Source organism: Puma concolor, chromosome A2, assembly GCF_028749965.1.
Source record: "Puma concolor isolate L17-30 chromosome A2, mPumCon1.1.hap2, whole genome shotgun sequence".
NCBI classification, from domain to species: domain Eukaryota; kingdom Metazoa; phylum Chordata; class Mammalia; order Carnivora; family Felidae; genus Puma; species Puma concolor.
The window spans coordinates 150,730,153-150,745,996 of NC_141668.1; the positions used below are offsets into that span (position 1 = coordinate 150,730,153).

At 50.2% G+C, this 15,844-nt stretch overlaps 1 protein-coding gene across 4 annotated transcripts in view; it reads right to left on the reverse strand.

Annotated features, from left to right (window-relative positions):
- The window catches only part of NISCH (nischarin), a 35,190-nt gene that overhangs the window by 19,055 nt on the left and 291 nt on the right, over positions 1 to 15,844 (reverse strand). For 2 of the 4 annotated variants that reach the window (XM_086698030.1, XM_086698032.1), the window contains exons 1-6: positions 14,498 to 14,635; positions 12,235 to 12,318; positions 11,455 to 11,637; positions 2,726 to 2,774; positions 1,587 to 1,750; positions 1,126 to 1,221 (exon numbers count right to left, since the gene is read on the reverse strand). In XM_086698030.1, coding sequence (XP_086554156.1) covers positions 1,126 to 1,221; positions 1,587 to 1,750; positions 2,726 to 2,774; positions 11,455 to 11,637; positions 12,235 to 12,318; positions 14,498 to 14,593 — 672 coding nt within the window. In that variant the 5' untranslated portion in view covers positions 14,594 to 14,635. Of the gene's footprint in view, positions 1 to 1,125; positions 1,222 to 1,586; positions 1,751 to 2,725; positions 2,775 to 11,454; positions 11,638 to 12,234; positions 12,319 to 14,403; positions 14,636 to 15,844 lie in introns of those variants that run through there. The other 2 variants (XM_086698029.1, XM_086698031.1) reach the window with 2 other exon arrangements.

Below are 15,844 nucleotides of genomic sequence, written 5' to 3' on the forward strand. Positions count from 1 at the left end.
TAAGGGCTGGCTGGGGCTTGGCAGGTGGATGGGAAGTGCAGGCTCTGGAAAGCAGGGCTTGCGAGCAAGGGGCTTCTCTCTGCCCCTTCTGCTTCTGCTCTTTGGTGATGGGCCCTCTTGCTCACCCAGCCCTACTTCACTGGCCTCGGCAGTCCTGCAAGGGAGGGTGGGCCAGAGGCCAGAGCACGTGCGTGAGTACTACCCATACAGAGACTCCGACTCTGGGGCCTCAGCCTGTGCGGGCTAAGGCTAGGGTGGGCCCTCCTCTCACTTCCCAGCCCTTCCTCAGCCAGCACTGGTCGAGGAATGCACCACAGGTTCCCATCAAGGGATGTGGGCCTCCAGTTCTCTGAGACTAGCCCGGAATGTGCAGGCAGCATAGTCCAACGGGTAGCAGAGGCTCTGGAGTTAGACTTGGCTGGATTCAGATCCCAGCTTCATTAACTTCGTGGTCCTGGACAAACCTCCTTACTTCCCTAACCCTGTTTCCTCAACTGTAAAATGGGAATAAAAGTACCCATTTCACAGGGCCGTTGGGAAGCTTCCATCAAGAAGTGTACAAAAGGGCACAGGGCTGAACGCAAAACCTATGCTCGAGAAGCAGATGCTTTGAAGCATTTTTTAAATTTGTTACTGGGTCCCCTTGCATTAAAAAAATGTTAACAAAATGGCATCGTGAGCCCAGGAGTTTAGTAGGGAGTGATACAAAGCATCAGGCGTGGGCACACCAGAGAGCAGAGAGCCCTCCAAGCCCTCTGCCAACCTGCCCTGGGAGGCACAGACTTGGGAGGCAGAGGCCCTCTGCCAGACCCTCAGGGTGCACCCCCAGCACTTGAGCTCCAGCAATGGAAGGAGGGAGCCAAAGCACTGGTACTCTGTCCTGTCCAAATGCTGCCTGTGCCCGGAGTGGAGACACGCAGACCAGCCGAGGGCAGTGGAGGCCCCTCTCTCTCTACCTTCAGGTAGGCCAGACTTCCCCCCAGACAGAGTCTGCCACATACTGACAAATGCGAAAACAGTGCCTTATGGGTAAATCCAGACACTCTCCAGCTATAGATGATCAGATGCAAGACCACACCCACATGGGCTCAGCCCTGCTTAAACTCCAGGGCTCCTGGGCCTTACCTCCACCTGATGAAGAGACTTGAATATTGACAGATCAAAAGGCAGGAGCTGCTCTTGAATGTTGCTAGTCCCAAAAGGTCCTTCTGTGCCAGAAACCTGTGGCCAGAGAGAGGGCTTGAATTAGGGATGCTGCTGCAACTGCTCCCCAGCCACATTCACGAGGCAGTGCTGCAGCAGCTGCCGAACGTGACTCACAGCAGGCACGCACCTTCACTCACCACATGCATGGTCAACAAAGCAGGCTAAAGCCGAGGTTCTGAGCGAGGGGGCACTGGGTCACAACGCCCCCTGGTGCTCACAGCCAGAAGCACAGTGTCAAGAACACCCAGGATGGCCTTCCTTCTCCCAGGGCCCATTCAGCCACCTTCACACATGCTGCCAGCCAATGAGCTGTTATGCCTCACACGGGCTATGTGCCCACAACGGAGTGGCTCTCCATTACCAAGCTGCCACAGCTTTACCTTAAGGTACTTAAGGCGACAGGTGAAGTCCAGGATGTGCCCCAGGTCAGTCTTGGCGTCCCCACTGGCACACGTGGGCTTTCCCTGCTGTAGCTGCTCGGTGACCGCATAGAGCTGTAGGGGCCCGATGGCAAAGACCTCTCCGGCCCCCAGGAGCTGTTCTCCTGCAACAGCCACGCCCCACAGGGTGAGCATCCAGCACCAGCCCCACTGTGCAGCCAGGGCACCTGCCCACCTGGCCAACAGTTAACAAGCACTTGGCAAGCACCCTCAGGACAAAGCTATGGTCCTGAGCTCACGTGGGCACAGGGCAGACCCAGGACACGTGATTACAAAGGAAGGGACATGAGAATGTGCGGCTGGGGAGCCTCCAGGAGGCGAGGCCGAGTCAAAATCTGAGGCACTGAGCTGGGATAAAGCTGATGCGAGGGGGCATTCGGGCAGCAGACTCACACTACAACCTCTACTGTGCAAACACTCTGTGATCAGGGGAGGCCTAAGGTGCTAGCCCAGTGAAGCACCTGTGAGGAGGCAGGGTTCTCAACCAGACAGACTGGCACTTGGTCCTTGCTCTGCTCCTCCCAGCCATGTACCCTGAAGCAGGTTCCCAGGCTTCTCATTCTCAGTGTCCTCATCTGCACATCCCGGAAGGAAGGCAGTGAGATGCCCAACACAGGGCTAAACTACGGGAAACACTCATTACACGTCAGCTACTGTTACTATGCTCTCTGGCAGGGCCACGACCCCGGGTTGGCTTCTGTTTGACGTCTAACCTCTTTCAGGTAAGGACAAACCAGGTGTAAGAGGGCAGCATTGCCACCTACCTTCCAGAACTCCACCTCAGGGCTTCGGACTAGATCCTGAGCCTGGGGTTAGCCCCCAACACAGAGACTCAAAAGAGTACTAAGGTAAGGTCCATAGCTTCTCGGACCTGGCTGCCCACAGGGCAAGTAGACAGGCAGGCTCAGCTGTGGACCAGATCCAGGAATTTGGGCAAAACCCCAGGGAGGTGGGCCCTGGCTGGGACTCATCAGCCCAGCACAACAGACGTAGGCGGAGTTCTGCGCCACCCTGGGTCCCCAGCTGCCTAACAGGGCTGGGTGAGTTACACAGTATTTCAGGGACTCCTGGCCACATACCTTTTTCAAAGAGCTCTTCAGCCAGTGCTGCGGTGATGCCATTTATCTCCTGCAGAGAAAACAGAACTCACAGTTAGGAAGTCCCCCTGCCCCAGTCACTGGGACGCACACATCCCCTGCTATCTACCCACCTCTGTTGCTGCAACGCCAGCTCTCTAGAAAGTTAATGTAACAAAAAGAGATTATGATATACAACAAAAGAGAAAGTAAACTAGAAGTCAAAGTGCCCAGGAAAGTGAATATTTCCAGTTCTGTGTATATTTGGAATGTCACCTCAAAGGCAGAATGGAAAGCAGACTATTGTGGTGACTCTCAGCACACAGGCCCTGGCTCACACACAAGGCCCAGGAGGCCAGCAAAGCCTGGTTATGCAGAGACCCAGCTGGGAAGCCAGCAGCTCCCAAAACTGGCCCCAGAAGATCCTAGGAGATGGTGTGACAGAGAGAAAGTCCTACTTCTTCTACGAGGGACCGTTTCTACTTTCTTTCACATTCCAAGTGAGCACTTGCTCTCTTTCTGTGCTTATCCAGCAAGCCCTGCACCAGTCCACTTGGCCCCAAATTCATACAGAAGAGGCAGGAAAGGACTTCTTTAATGAGGCCTGACAGGCTAAGCCCACAGTCATATAACAGCTGGTATGCTGGGGTCTGAACCCCCTGAGCAGTTACTGCATACTGGCACACTCAGGTTCCCCAATGCCCCACGTGAGGAAGATGGCATTTTGAACTCTGTTTCACAGATGAGAAAATTGAGGTGGAGAGGTGCCGTATTCTCCAATTTTATAGAAATTGGCCAAAAAGCAGCACAGTCATTTGGCCTTGAAGGCTCTCTCTGTACGTCACCAACTGCCTCAGTGCTTTTGTGTATAATTGTGGGGACAGTAGGGCCCCCCAGCTGCAAATCCTGCAGGTAAGAATTTTAACAAATTGACAGATGGCAGCCTTCTGGTAAACAGGCCCAGATGGAGGCCACACAGTTGCCTTCGTAACTCATGGGAACAGCTCTGCCACCGGGACATGCGACTCACATATTTATGGGACTCAATAGGCACCAGATTGGAGACAGAATGTCCTTTTCTTGTTTTTCTCTGTAGTTTGTCTGTGCCCTTACCTTTCATGCATGATGGACATGTTAAAGTTGTTTATATGCTGTATCTTCTTCCTGTTGTGCATGCCTTTTACCTTTGTTTGTGGCAGTTTTCCTGACACAGAGATTTTTCCATTTTATAAAAGTTGTTTAATCTGTGCTTCTTTTTCTTCGTGACTTCAGGGCTCTTCCCCAACCCCAGGATTATATAAATATTCCTCTAATTTTTCTTTCAGTACCTTATACTGGCTTTTTAAAATGTGTTTATTTCTTGGGGTGCCTGGGTGGCGCAGTCGGTTGGGCGTCCGACTTCAGCCAGGTCACGATCTCGCGGTCCGTGAGTTCGAGCCCCGTGTCGGGCTCTGGGCTGATGGCTCGGAGCCTGGAGCCTGTTTCCGATTCTGTGTCTCCCTCTCTCTCTGCCCCTCCCCCGTTCATGCTCTGTCTCTCTCTGTCCCAAAAATAAATAAAAAACGTTGGAAAAAAAAAAATTTTAAATGTGTTTATTTCTTTAAGCTGCTTAAAATTCAGTTTACATATTCTACGAGAATAAGCCCCTTTGGCATCACAAATGGACAAAAAGCCCAAGGGAGAAAAATGAGCAAATGTGGCCCCAGCAGACGAAAGGTCAGATGAAAAGGGGCCACCAGGACAACACAGGCTCTGAGCAGGACAGGGCTCCAGCTAGGGAGGAGAGAGGCTCTCCATTCATGGTGAAGTTCAACTTCAGTCTCTTGCAACAACTTAAACTCCATTATAATTTCCTTGACTGCTGTGAAGAACTGAAGATTAGAAAGAGCTTGGAATGGTCCAAAGGCTCGTTTCTCTGCCAATAGTTTTGAGAGCCACAGCCCGTCTCTAAGTTAAGTCTGCTGCCTGAGCATCACCTGGTGAGTCCTGAAAGAGGCAGGTTCCTGAGCAGCAACTCTCTGACCTGTGCTAGTAGTGACCCTGGGGATCCCAAAGGTCTCCTGCAAGAAAGGGCTCCCTGCCCTCCATCTGACCTAATAATGTTGCATTTCTTTGGGCAGCTGGCTTCAATGCCAACCCTGCCAATAGGACAAGGCTGGCATTTCCAGAAAACACAGAAAGCTGAGAGAGATAGTGAGGGCCAAGGGCTCATGCTAAGCAGAGAGCAGGGGTTTTACTTCGGGGCAATCTAAGCAGCAAACTATGTGACAATTTCTTTCCCACTCTTTGGGGCACAGGAAGTGCACACTGCTGCAACACTTTGTCTCCCAGGCTCATCTTCATCTGGGGAGACTTCATGGGACAGGAAAAAAGGAACATCTTGGCCCCTGAATTGAGAGTTCAAGTCTCCTAACAGAAGCATTTTGCTGGCCTCCTAAGAGTATTCTGGTTAAGCTGTAGCCTTGTGTGCAGAGCAAAGGTGAGCAGAATCAGGCCTTCTCCTGGTGTGGGAGGGTGGGGATGGGGTTCAGTGCCCCCCCCCATCTAAGCCACTGCAGATTCTGTTAGGTCACCTGAAGGGAAAGGTGACTCCCACACACCTCACCCAATCTGGGTGGAGGGGACCTAAAGTGCTTTGGGGTGCCACAAATGTCTGAATTGAGATGCTTTTTTTTTTTTTTTTTTTTTTACAGTTCTTTATTTTGAGAGAGAGAGATAGAAAGAGAGTGTGAGTGGGGGAGAGGGAGAGACAGAATCCGAAGCAGACTGTGCTGTCAGCGTAAGGTCTGACACAGGGCTTGAACTCACAAAATGGGAGATTATGACCTGAGCCGAGATCAAGAGCCGTGACACTTGACTAAGCCACTCAGGCACCCCAAAATGCAGTTTTAAAAAAAGACATTCTTTATACCTCAAAACATTTTTCAGTAAAATTAGGTATGTTTAAAAACCATTAACAACCATCCCTAAATGGGTGCTAGACCAGTCAATCAGCCGCCTACCAGGACCACGTGTTGGTGTACGCCCTCAGGCAGCAGTGTGAGCTGCACACAAACGCGCCACAAACTAGTCAGGCTGTAGATCAAAAGCTACGTCTGTGCACGTGGCACCCTGCAACCCAGTGCACCCCACAGCACACGTGCCTGTGCTCAAGACATAACCCCAGACCAGTCTGACGCTTCTGCTTGGGCAGAGCACAGAGTACTTGTTAGCAGGGCACAAACAAGGGACGCCATCACATGTCACTACGTGGTTCACTCACACACATGCTAAGGGTTGGCGGGCCCTATATAGCTCTTATTTCATGACTGTGATGAGGCATTCTAGCAGGAGACAGGTATGTTATGTGCAATTCGGCTTTAAGTAAAAATTCCCCACTGAGACATTCAAGGCTAAATATTTACTGGGGAGAGCTCCAAGACCATAAGGATGCTGCAGAGAAATCTACTACCACTCACAGCCTCAGTACCTTGCCACTGAGACAAAGAATGGATGCGGATACTAAGGCTGATGTTAAGGTGGTAACAGTCCTATCAGAGCTCCTGATTTCAAATTTCATAAAGCACCTTCGTCCTAGACAACTGGCTTTAAAATAAGAAAATGACAGAAATGCCACCTTTGACAAAAATTGGATGCCTTTCCTTACCAGGGCAGCCAGCAATGGATGGCATTTGGTGAGCCCCCATGGGCCCACTGCTCTTCCAGGCTCTTTACCTTCACTGCACTGTCTCCACCAATTCTCAAGCTTGGGGGACATCACCCCCAAGCTTACAAAGGAAGGACTGAGACACAGAGAGGTCAAATGACTGACTTAGAAGAAACAGTCAGGAAGCGGCTTGCCTCCTAAGTCCACTGGTTGACATCCTGCCTCAAAATGGTGTGCTAAAATTCTCTGTGGGATTCCATTTCACTGAATTTGAAAACCTCTGCTTGGGGGGTGTTGGGATGAGGTTTGTCACTGAGAGTTCCAGGAGTACTGAGCCACAGCTATCTGGAGGGAAACAGCACAGCAACAGGCCCAGTGCCGAGGTGTACCCACCCACTCACTGCAACACAGGCGGCTGGGCTGCCCCAGCCCCTGGGTTCTCCGGCTCAGAGATGGCCACAGACAGATGAACTGCTTTCTTGCCTTGCCATCAAAATCCACACTGCAAAGGAATGAAGTTGGACCCTTACCTCACACGATAAACAAAAACTAACTACGTGGATGAAAGACCTAAATATAAGAGTTAAAACCATAAAAGTCTTAGAAGAAGAAAACAAAGCTCTAAAGTTCTGTAATCTTGGATTAGACCATGCTTTCTAAGGACGTCAATAACATAAGTGACCAAAGGAAAAAAAATGGATGAAATGAACTTCATCAAAATCTAAAACTTTCGTGTTTCAAAGGACAGTACCAAGAAAATGAAAAGACAATTTGCACAATGGGAAAAATATTTACATATCACATTTCTGATAAGGGTCTAATACCCAGAATATATTTAAAAAATTCCAAAACTCAACCACAAAAACACAAGTAACCTAATTTTTTAAAGTGCCAAGGAGGGGCGCCTGGATGGCTCAGTTGGTTTGGGTGTCTGACTTCGGTTCAGGTCATGATTTGAGCCCCACATGGGGTTCTGTGCTGACAGCTCAGAGCCTGCAGTCTGCTTCGTATTGTTCTCCCCCTCTCTCTGCCCCTACCTTTCTCCCCTCTCAAAAATAAACAAACATTGAAAAAAATATTTTTAATTAAAAATGAAAAAATAAAATGCCCAGGATATCCGAATACATTTCTCCACTGACAGTGTACAAATGACAAATAAGCATACGAAAAGAGGCAGCCTCATTAGGGAAATGCAAATCAAAACAAGGAGACACCACTTCACACCCACTAGGATGGCTATCAAAAAAAGTGGACACTACCAAGTTCGACAAGGATTTAGGGGGAAGAGAGCCTGTATATTACTGATAGGAATGTCAAATGGAAAAATTTTGGCAGCTCCCCACAGGACCCAGCAATGCCACTCTTTATATATCCCCAACAGAAAGGAAAATATACGGTCCATATAAAAACTCATATGTGAATGTTCACAGCAGCATTATGCATAATAGCCAAAACGTGGAAACCCAAATGTCCGTCGACTGAAAGATAATGTCGTACATCTAAACAGCAGAATATTACTCAGCCAAAAAAGGACCAGAGTACAATACAAATGGACCTTGCAAGCATCATGCTAAGCAAAAGAAGCCCATCACAAAGGCCACATTTGTATGATTCCATTTATATGAAATGTCCAGAATAGGCAAATCCATGGGGTACAGAAAGTACATCAGTGATTACTGATGGGTACACAGTTCCTTTTCAGAATGATGAATGTTCTGGAATTAGACAGTGGTGATATCCACACAACTATGTGAATATACTAAAACCAAGGAACTGTATGCCTTACAAGAGTGAATTCTATGGTATGTGAATTCTATTTTAACGAAAAAAAAAAAAAAAACACAAAAAAACAAAAAACCAGGCTCAGGACAAGTAGGGTTCCCTGAGCCAGACCTGTCCAACGTCAGCCCCACAAGAAGTGGAACACGTTGGGAACAATTTCAGTGAGGATGCTGATGGGACAAAGGTCGGCAGAAACATTCCCTTTAGAGCATCCAGCCTACAGAAAAGGCTGACAAATCTTTCAGGTCCTGTTTGTTCAAACTCATTTGAAGATCTAGTGGTTCTCAACCAGGTGCAATTTTGTCCCTCAGGGGAATATTTGTCAATGCGTGAGGCCATTTTGGTTGTCACAACCTGGGGCGGCTACTGGCGTCCAGGGGGCAGAGTACAGAGATGCTGCTCAGCAGTGCACAGGACAATCCTCATGACAATCATCCAGCCCCAAAGGTCAACAGTGCCACGGCTGAGAAACCAGGATTTAAGGTAATGATGGGTCAATTACTTTTTTAAAATCCTTGCATGTATACAACCCAGGGCCCTTCTTCTTTTTTTTTATTTTTTATTATTTTGTATTTTTTGAGAGACAGACAGAGAGCAAGCTGGGGAAGGAGCAGAGAGGGGGGAGACACAGAATCCGAAGCATGCTCCAGACTCTGAGCTGTCAGCACAGAGCCCGATGAGGGGCTCGAACTCACAAACTGCGAGAACATGACCTGAGCTGAAGTTGGACACTTAACCGACTGAGCCACCCAGGCACTCCCATGGGCCCTTGTGATAACAGTAATTTTAATATGTCCGATATGTTCCAAACGGTAGAGCATGCCTCAAACCAGAACTTCAGATGTGGGCCAGCCCAGGCCTACCTCAGGCAAACCTATCTCAGAAGAGCAGCCCAGGCCTTTCCATGCTCAGAGCTGGGCAAACCTGAGGTAGCCAGGAGATTTGTTCCTCAAAGGCCTAGGTCTTAACTAATGAATTATACTTTCAAAGGGCTGCTTATCAAGTTTTAGCCTTTAATGACTAATCAAAGCTTTCTTAAAGAACAGCATTTCCTAAAATACTAACCGATAGTTTCTCTGAAAAACTCCCATAAGGAATGGAAATTTTTCCTCACATACAGAAAGAAAATGTAAAAAAAAAATACCTACAACAGGAAACTGCTAGCCACATACACTACTGGTATATGCTGAATAAAATTCAAAGCATTTATATAGATACATGCCATCTGTAAATGTCACCCTTTTTCCTCACAGCCCCTCCAAGCTTAGTGACCCAATACTAGCATTATCACCAAATTTCCAGGCTCTATCTAGCACTCTAAGAAAGGTTCAACTGTCCTACTCTGAAAGCACTTCAAGAAAGTTGTGTTTTAAACATTATTGGAGCCTTTAAAGCCACAACCTACAGGTCCCTTCCTAAAAGATAAGCCTGAAAATGGAATGGGTTCTTTTATATCTTCATCACGTAGAGAGAAAACGATTAAATGTCAATTATCCAAAAACCTATCACCCAGAGATGACTCTTAGTATTGTGGTATATGATCTTTCAGAATTTTCCTGGACAAATATTCCCACATAAACCTATTTTCAAAAAACAGGACCATTTTATAGCCTTCTCATTTCATATAGTAATATACTTATTTTCCTTTGTCAATGAATCCACAGCTACACCATCATTTTCTAGCAGAATATCCAATTACATGATCAAAAATCCTGTGATTTTTTAAAAAACCGCCTCCAGGGGCGCCTGGGTGGCGCAGTCGGTTAAGCGTCCGACTTCAGCCAGGTCACGATCTCGCAGTCCGGGAGTTCGAGCCCCGCGTCAGGCTCTGGGCTGATGGCTCAGAGCCCGGAGCCTGTTTCCGATTCTGTGTCTCCCTCTCTCTCTGCCCCTCCCCCGTTCATGCTCTGTCTCTCTCTGTCCCAAAAAAAATAAATAAACGTTGAAAAAAAAAAAAAATTAAAAAACCGCCTCCACTGGACTTTTGATAGTCTTCAGTATTTTGCTACTATCCTGGAATGTACCTATATCCTTTTCTTTTCTATTCCTTTTTTTTTTTAAATTTACTTTGAGAGAGAAGGGGGGCAGGCATGGGCGAGCTGGGGAGGGGCAGTGAGAGAAAGAGAGGGAGAGGGAGGGAGGGAGGGAGAGAGGGGGAGGGAGGGAGGGAGAGAGGGGGAGGGAGGGAGGGAGAGGGAGGGAGAGAGGGAGGGAGAGAGGGAGGGAGAGGGAGGGAGAGAGGGAGGGAGAGGGAGGGAGAGAGGGAGGGAGAGGGAGGGAGAGAGGGAGGGAAAGAGGGAGGGAGAGAGGGGGAGAGAGGGGGGAGAGAGGGGGAGAGAGGGGGAGAGAGGGAGGGAGAGAGGGGGAGAGAGGGAGAGAGAGAGAGGGAGAGAGAGGGAGGGAGAGAGGGAGAGAGAGGGAGGGAGAGAGGGGGAGAGAGGGGGAGAGAGGGGGAGAGAGGGGGAGAGAGGGAGGGAGAGGGAGGGAGAGGGAGGGAGAGGGAGGGAGAGAGGGAGAGAGAATCCCAAACAGGCTCCACACTGCCACCACAGAGCCCAATGCGGAGTGTGAATCCACAAACAGTGAGATCGTGACCTGAGCCGAAATCTAGAGTCAGATTCTCAACCTACTTAGCCACCAACTGAGCCACCCATACCTATATCCTTTTCACAGTGGCCTGACTTTCCCCCACTAGAATAAATTCGAAGAAGTGGAATTGTTAGCTGTTTTCAATGTTTGAGTTTCACACAGCTGAACTTCCCTGTGTGAAGTGTGACAGCTCGTCCTGTCACCAGCAGCCCATGAAAGTTGTTCCTCTATCCAAAGGGAGTACAGAGCCGCTCCAAGGCATATACTGCAGTCTATCTATCTGTGGACACTCGGCACCCTGGACCCTGAAGATGCCCTCAGATAGCAATATTCTGCTGACACAGCCTGACTCCTTAGTCCTGAGCTGTAAACCAACAACGAAATGGTAGTCTGTGCCAGGTGTCAGCTGTTTCTAATCTACCCGCATCCATTTGGACAGAAAACTAGCTTCAACACCCACAGGCTGTTTTTGCTCAACAAAATGCCATGTGGTAAAGGAAAACCTGTCTGTGGCTACAGGCTAATTTAGAGCAAATCTGTCAACAAACATGCTCCTGCCCATATCCCGTCCCCACCCCGGTGATGTTCCTACATCTTTCTAACCTCGGGGTCAAACCCCAGCCCACCTCTCCTGAAAGCTGAGACTGAACACTGATTTATGCCTTGAGCTGTGGTGGCTGCAGGCTTGCAAGGGGACTTACTAGGAGGAACTTACATAGAAATGAAAATGTAAGAAGTGGGCCAGCACGCTGGGGGCCACACCAGGGAAGGTGGCCAGGAGCGTCTGCAGGTAGATCTCCAGATCCTTCTCTCTCTTTTCCACCAAGCTTCTCGAGTTTTTCCCAATTATCTTTTTGGGCGGAAGTAGGTTTTTATCAATTTTCCTTTCGGCAACCAGCTGTAAGAAAACAGAAGCACGGTCAACCACAGACCAAGAGGTTCTGCAATGGTGCAGGACCAAGGCAAGCAGCCTGAGGACAGGAGCCTGTCACAACTTCCACAACCCGTCTTGGCAGCAGTGTCAGAATTAGTGACCAAACTAGTGTATCTGGAACTTGGCCTCATCAGAGTCAACTAGGATTAGAAATACCACTACAATCCCAGACAAGGAGCTCCATCTGGAGACTGTGGAGACATTTAGAAAATACCTCCAGGCCACTAAAAACCATCATCTTTTCCAAACCAGAATGGAAAAGAATCAGGGCGGTACTCTGTCTTTAAAACACTCATGTTGCAAATGACCCAGAGAAAGGCAGCTCTACCCAAAAACAAAGAAAGAAATGGAATCACAGCTGGATATTAAAGTATAGGCTCTGGAATAGCTACAGTCAGGTGAAACAAGTTCAAACCTGTTTCCTCTCCAGGAAACTAAACATTATAGGCACAGAGCCGGTTTTGCCCTAAATTTAATGTGTGGCACAATGGGAATTTGGCCTAAAAGCACCCCCCCCCACCCCAAGCCCTGAGACACAGATCCCCAGTTCTCAAGAGTTACCTTTTCGTGCAGATCATAGAAATCGCTGTAGCGGTGCTTGACTGTCCATTCATGGCTGCCAACAGTGACCTGGATGATGTAAACCTACAAGGGAAAACCAATAGTCCTTGCCCAGCCAGCAACAAGGAAAGCCTAGTTCTCCCCTCAGCGATAGCTGCAGGCCACCCAGACGGTCCCAGCACCCAGGCCAAAGCTAGGCTGCCCTTGCCTGTTAGCCTCCACATCTGACCCTAAACAGTAGGACCCCCTCTCAACCTCCTCCCCAGTCCTAGCACTGGCTGGCAGGCACATGGAATCGATCTGTGGCTCTGTCCAACAGTGAGGAACAAAAAAGGTGACCATCCTATCAAGCCATCTCTTTAGTTTTTTTTTGTTTTGTTTTGTTTTTTTTTTTTTACTTCCAGCCTCCAACCTGAGCTGCAGGCAAGGCCACCCTTCCAGGGGAGGCATAACAGGGTGGGGTCTGGAGGGACTAGCTTCTCTGCTGTATATTTTTCCAGGTGCCCCGACTATATCCTAGAAGCAAGTCCCTTCCCAAAGCTTTCAGCTGGTTCATGGCTATGATTTCTGTTGCTGAGCCAGGAGTCAAAGTACTAAGAAGTTGATGGGAGGGCGGGGGAAGAGCAGTGATGAACAATCAAATCCTAGCAGAAGGCAATATAGCTTAGCAGTTAAGGGAATGGGCCCTGGAGTCAAGGAAGACCTGAGTTCAAAACTCAGGTTCTGCCATTTCCCGGCTGTGGCTTATGTAAGTGACTGGGAGCCTAAATTCTCTCTGAGCCTCAGTTTTTCCACCTTAAAATCTGATAGGCTTAACAATCGAATAAAGTAATTCACGTAAAATGCTTCGTACAAGGCGTGACATGTAGCAAATGTTCAACAAATGTAGGTGTGTTAATAATATTCAACTCAGCACAGCCAGAGACAAGCCGTAGGGTCAGCCTGGATCACCACTTCCCTGGTACCCATGCAGAGGAAGGCCTCAACCCCTCCTAATGAGAGCTTTTTGGAACTGACGTCCCAGCTGAATGCTGCTTAGGGGTGATGGACAGCCAGCCATCGGCTCAGAGATCTTAACCCTCACCTAGAGAGGCCCTCTGGTCCCAGTGTCCTGCCCCTCTCTGCAGCATGCAGGGAAGGGGGAGGAGAAATAATCAACTCAGCTGAAGCCTCCAAGGAAGAGCAGCCATTTCTCTAGGACCGGCCTGTTGCTCCAGGATCCTCCCCCAGCCCCTCTTTCCAGCCTGGCAGCTTCCCTCTCCCTCCTGCTGCCCAGGAAAGGAAAAAGAGCCAGGGAAATGACCCTCAGGAGGAGGGTTAGGATGAGGCCCAAAGTGGTGGGGTGAAGGCAGGGCCAAAGCCCCCCACCCCCACCACTTCCCACCCTCAGGGAACAAAGAACCAGAGGCTGGGAGATGCTCAACACGCCCCCACCCCAAGACCAGTCCCTGCTAGGCAGCCTACCAGGTCCAGCAACCTGGTGATCAACCCCATCCAGACCCAGAAAAGCCTCCCAACTCCATCACAGTCTGGAACTCCATCTCCCTTTTCTGTTCTCCACCTCCCCAGCTTTGATTGAAGTGTGTGGGCGGCTTGCTGCCCCGACAGCCGCCCCCCCCCCCCCAACCATGAAGACCCCTGAGGTTCCTGGGTCTTAACAGTTTCTGTCCAGAGTGACCATCTCAATTCCCCCGTGTCACGGCTCCACTCCTCCCCCATTCTGGTCAATGCCTGACCCCCCTAGGGCCTCGGAGCTCCAGATCCCCCCGTCATTTTTAAAGCAAATCTCAATTGCGACCCCAACCCCCCCCCCAAGATCAAGACCCCGCTCCCTCTTCTTCAGGGCCTGCAGGGACCCCCGAACCTTTCCCCTGATTACATCCATCTGAGACCCCTCCCCTCCTGGAGCCCCTGTCACGTCCTCCCAGGCCCGCGCCCTTCCAGGCCTAGAGGATCTACAAGGGCCTCCGCCTCATCTAGACTCCCGTCTTCCGCAGACCCCCTTTATCCCCAGATCCTCCCCAACCCTAACCTTTTCTGAAAATGTACCCATTCCTCAAGCTCCCTCCCTGGACCCAACCCGGGACCCTGTTTCCGGACATGCGGAACCGAACCCCCTTCCCCAGATTCCTCTCCTCGAAATCGGGGCCCCCGCTACCCCCTCCTCACCGGTGGCGGGGCCCAGATACCCCCCAATCCTCTCGGCTCGGACTTCGGGTTCCAGTCGCTACCCCTAGTTATGGCGCTCGCGCCCCCTGCACACCGTATACGTGTCCACGAGCTCAGAGCCCACGACGCGCGCCTCCTTGACTGGCTCGGCCTCTCGCTCGGGCCCGAAGCAACGCGCCGCCGCCGCCATATTCCGGGATCCGTTGCTGCAGCCGCTGCCGCCGGTCGCAGACTGGCAGGAGCAAGGGGCGGGGTCGGCGTCCCACCCGCCCCCGTCGCACGCCGTGCCGCCATCTTGGCCCCGCCTCCTCCTCGCGCCCTCGCCCCGCCCCTCGCGTGTAATTGACAGCAGCCTCCAAAGGCGCGCGTGCGCAAGCCGTAGAGGCCTCAGAGTTTGTATGATAAGTGATCTGTGTCTTGCGATGCTCCCTGCAGCCTGGAAGAAGACATGCACTGGGCCGGGGACAGTCCTGTACATTGCCACTCGGTGCCCTGGAAGGGAGGACAGAAGATCCCGCACCTCCCGGGCAACCCAAAGCAAGTCATTGCACCACCTGGCCTCAGTTTCCCAGTCCTGAAAAGGGACAGGCCAAACCTGGCTTTCAGGCTCATTCCCTGTAGGACACGAGAGGGTTGAAGGAGACATATGAGCTGTGCTTAGATCCCGAGCTGGACAGAGGTTCTTAACCTCTCCAAGACTTGGAGAGCTGTTTTATCATAAGAGGTTAATCAATGCAGTGCCCAGCACTCAAGGCCTGGAGCTTGTGTGGTTATCAAGTGGGGGTTCTGCATGTAGGTGGGAGGGCTATGTGCTGGCCATCGAGTGCAAGACCCCCAGGTGGTGCCCTACCAGAGCTCAGAAGGAGGGGATGGCAGACTGGCCCTGGACACAGAAACTACAGTGCTGGAATGGGAGAAGCACAGGTACAGAGAATCCTAACTGGGGAAGCCCCCAGACCCAGAAGAGGGAGATGGTAACCCAGCTGGAGGGGATAGTAGCACAGATAGAGCATCTGTGTTTATTGAATGACTAAGTGAAGCTTACTCAAGCCCAGAGCACTCCTTGGGGAGATGAGAGGTCTTGGGCATGGATCCTCTGACACTCCTGGCTGAAGGGGTCTGGACCACTCTGTACTAAGGTGGGTCAATAACTTCCTTCTCCAGTGGTATCTGGGTAGCTCAGTCGGTTAAGCCTCTGACTTCAGCTCAGGTCATGATCTCATGGTTTGTGGGTTCTAGCCCCTTGTCAGACTCTGTGCTAACAGCCTGGAGCCTGCTTTGGATTCTGTGTCTCACCTTTCTCTCTTTGCCCTTCCCCCACCTGTGTGCATCCCCCCCCCCAAAGTAAATAAATAAACTTTTTAAAAAACTAAAAAAAAAAAAATAATAACTTCCTTCTCCAACAGTTACACAGCACCATACCCTGAGCTTGGCTTTCAAA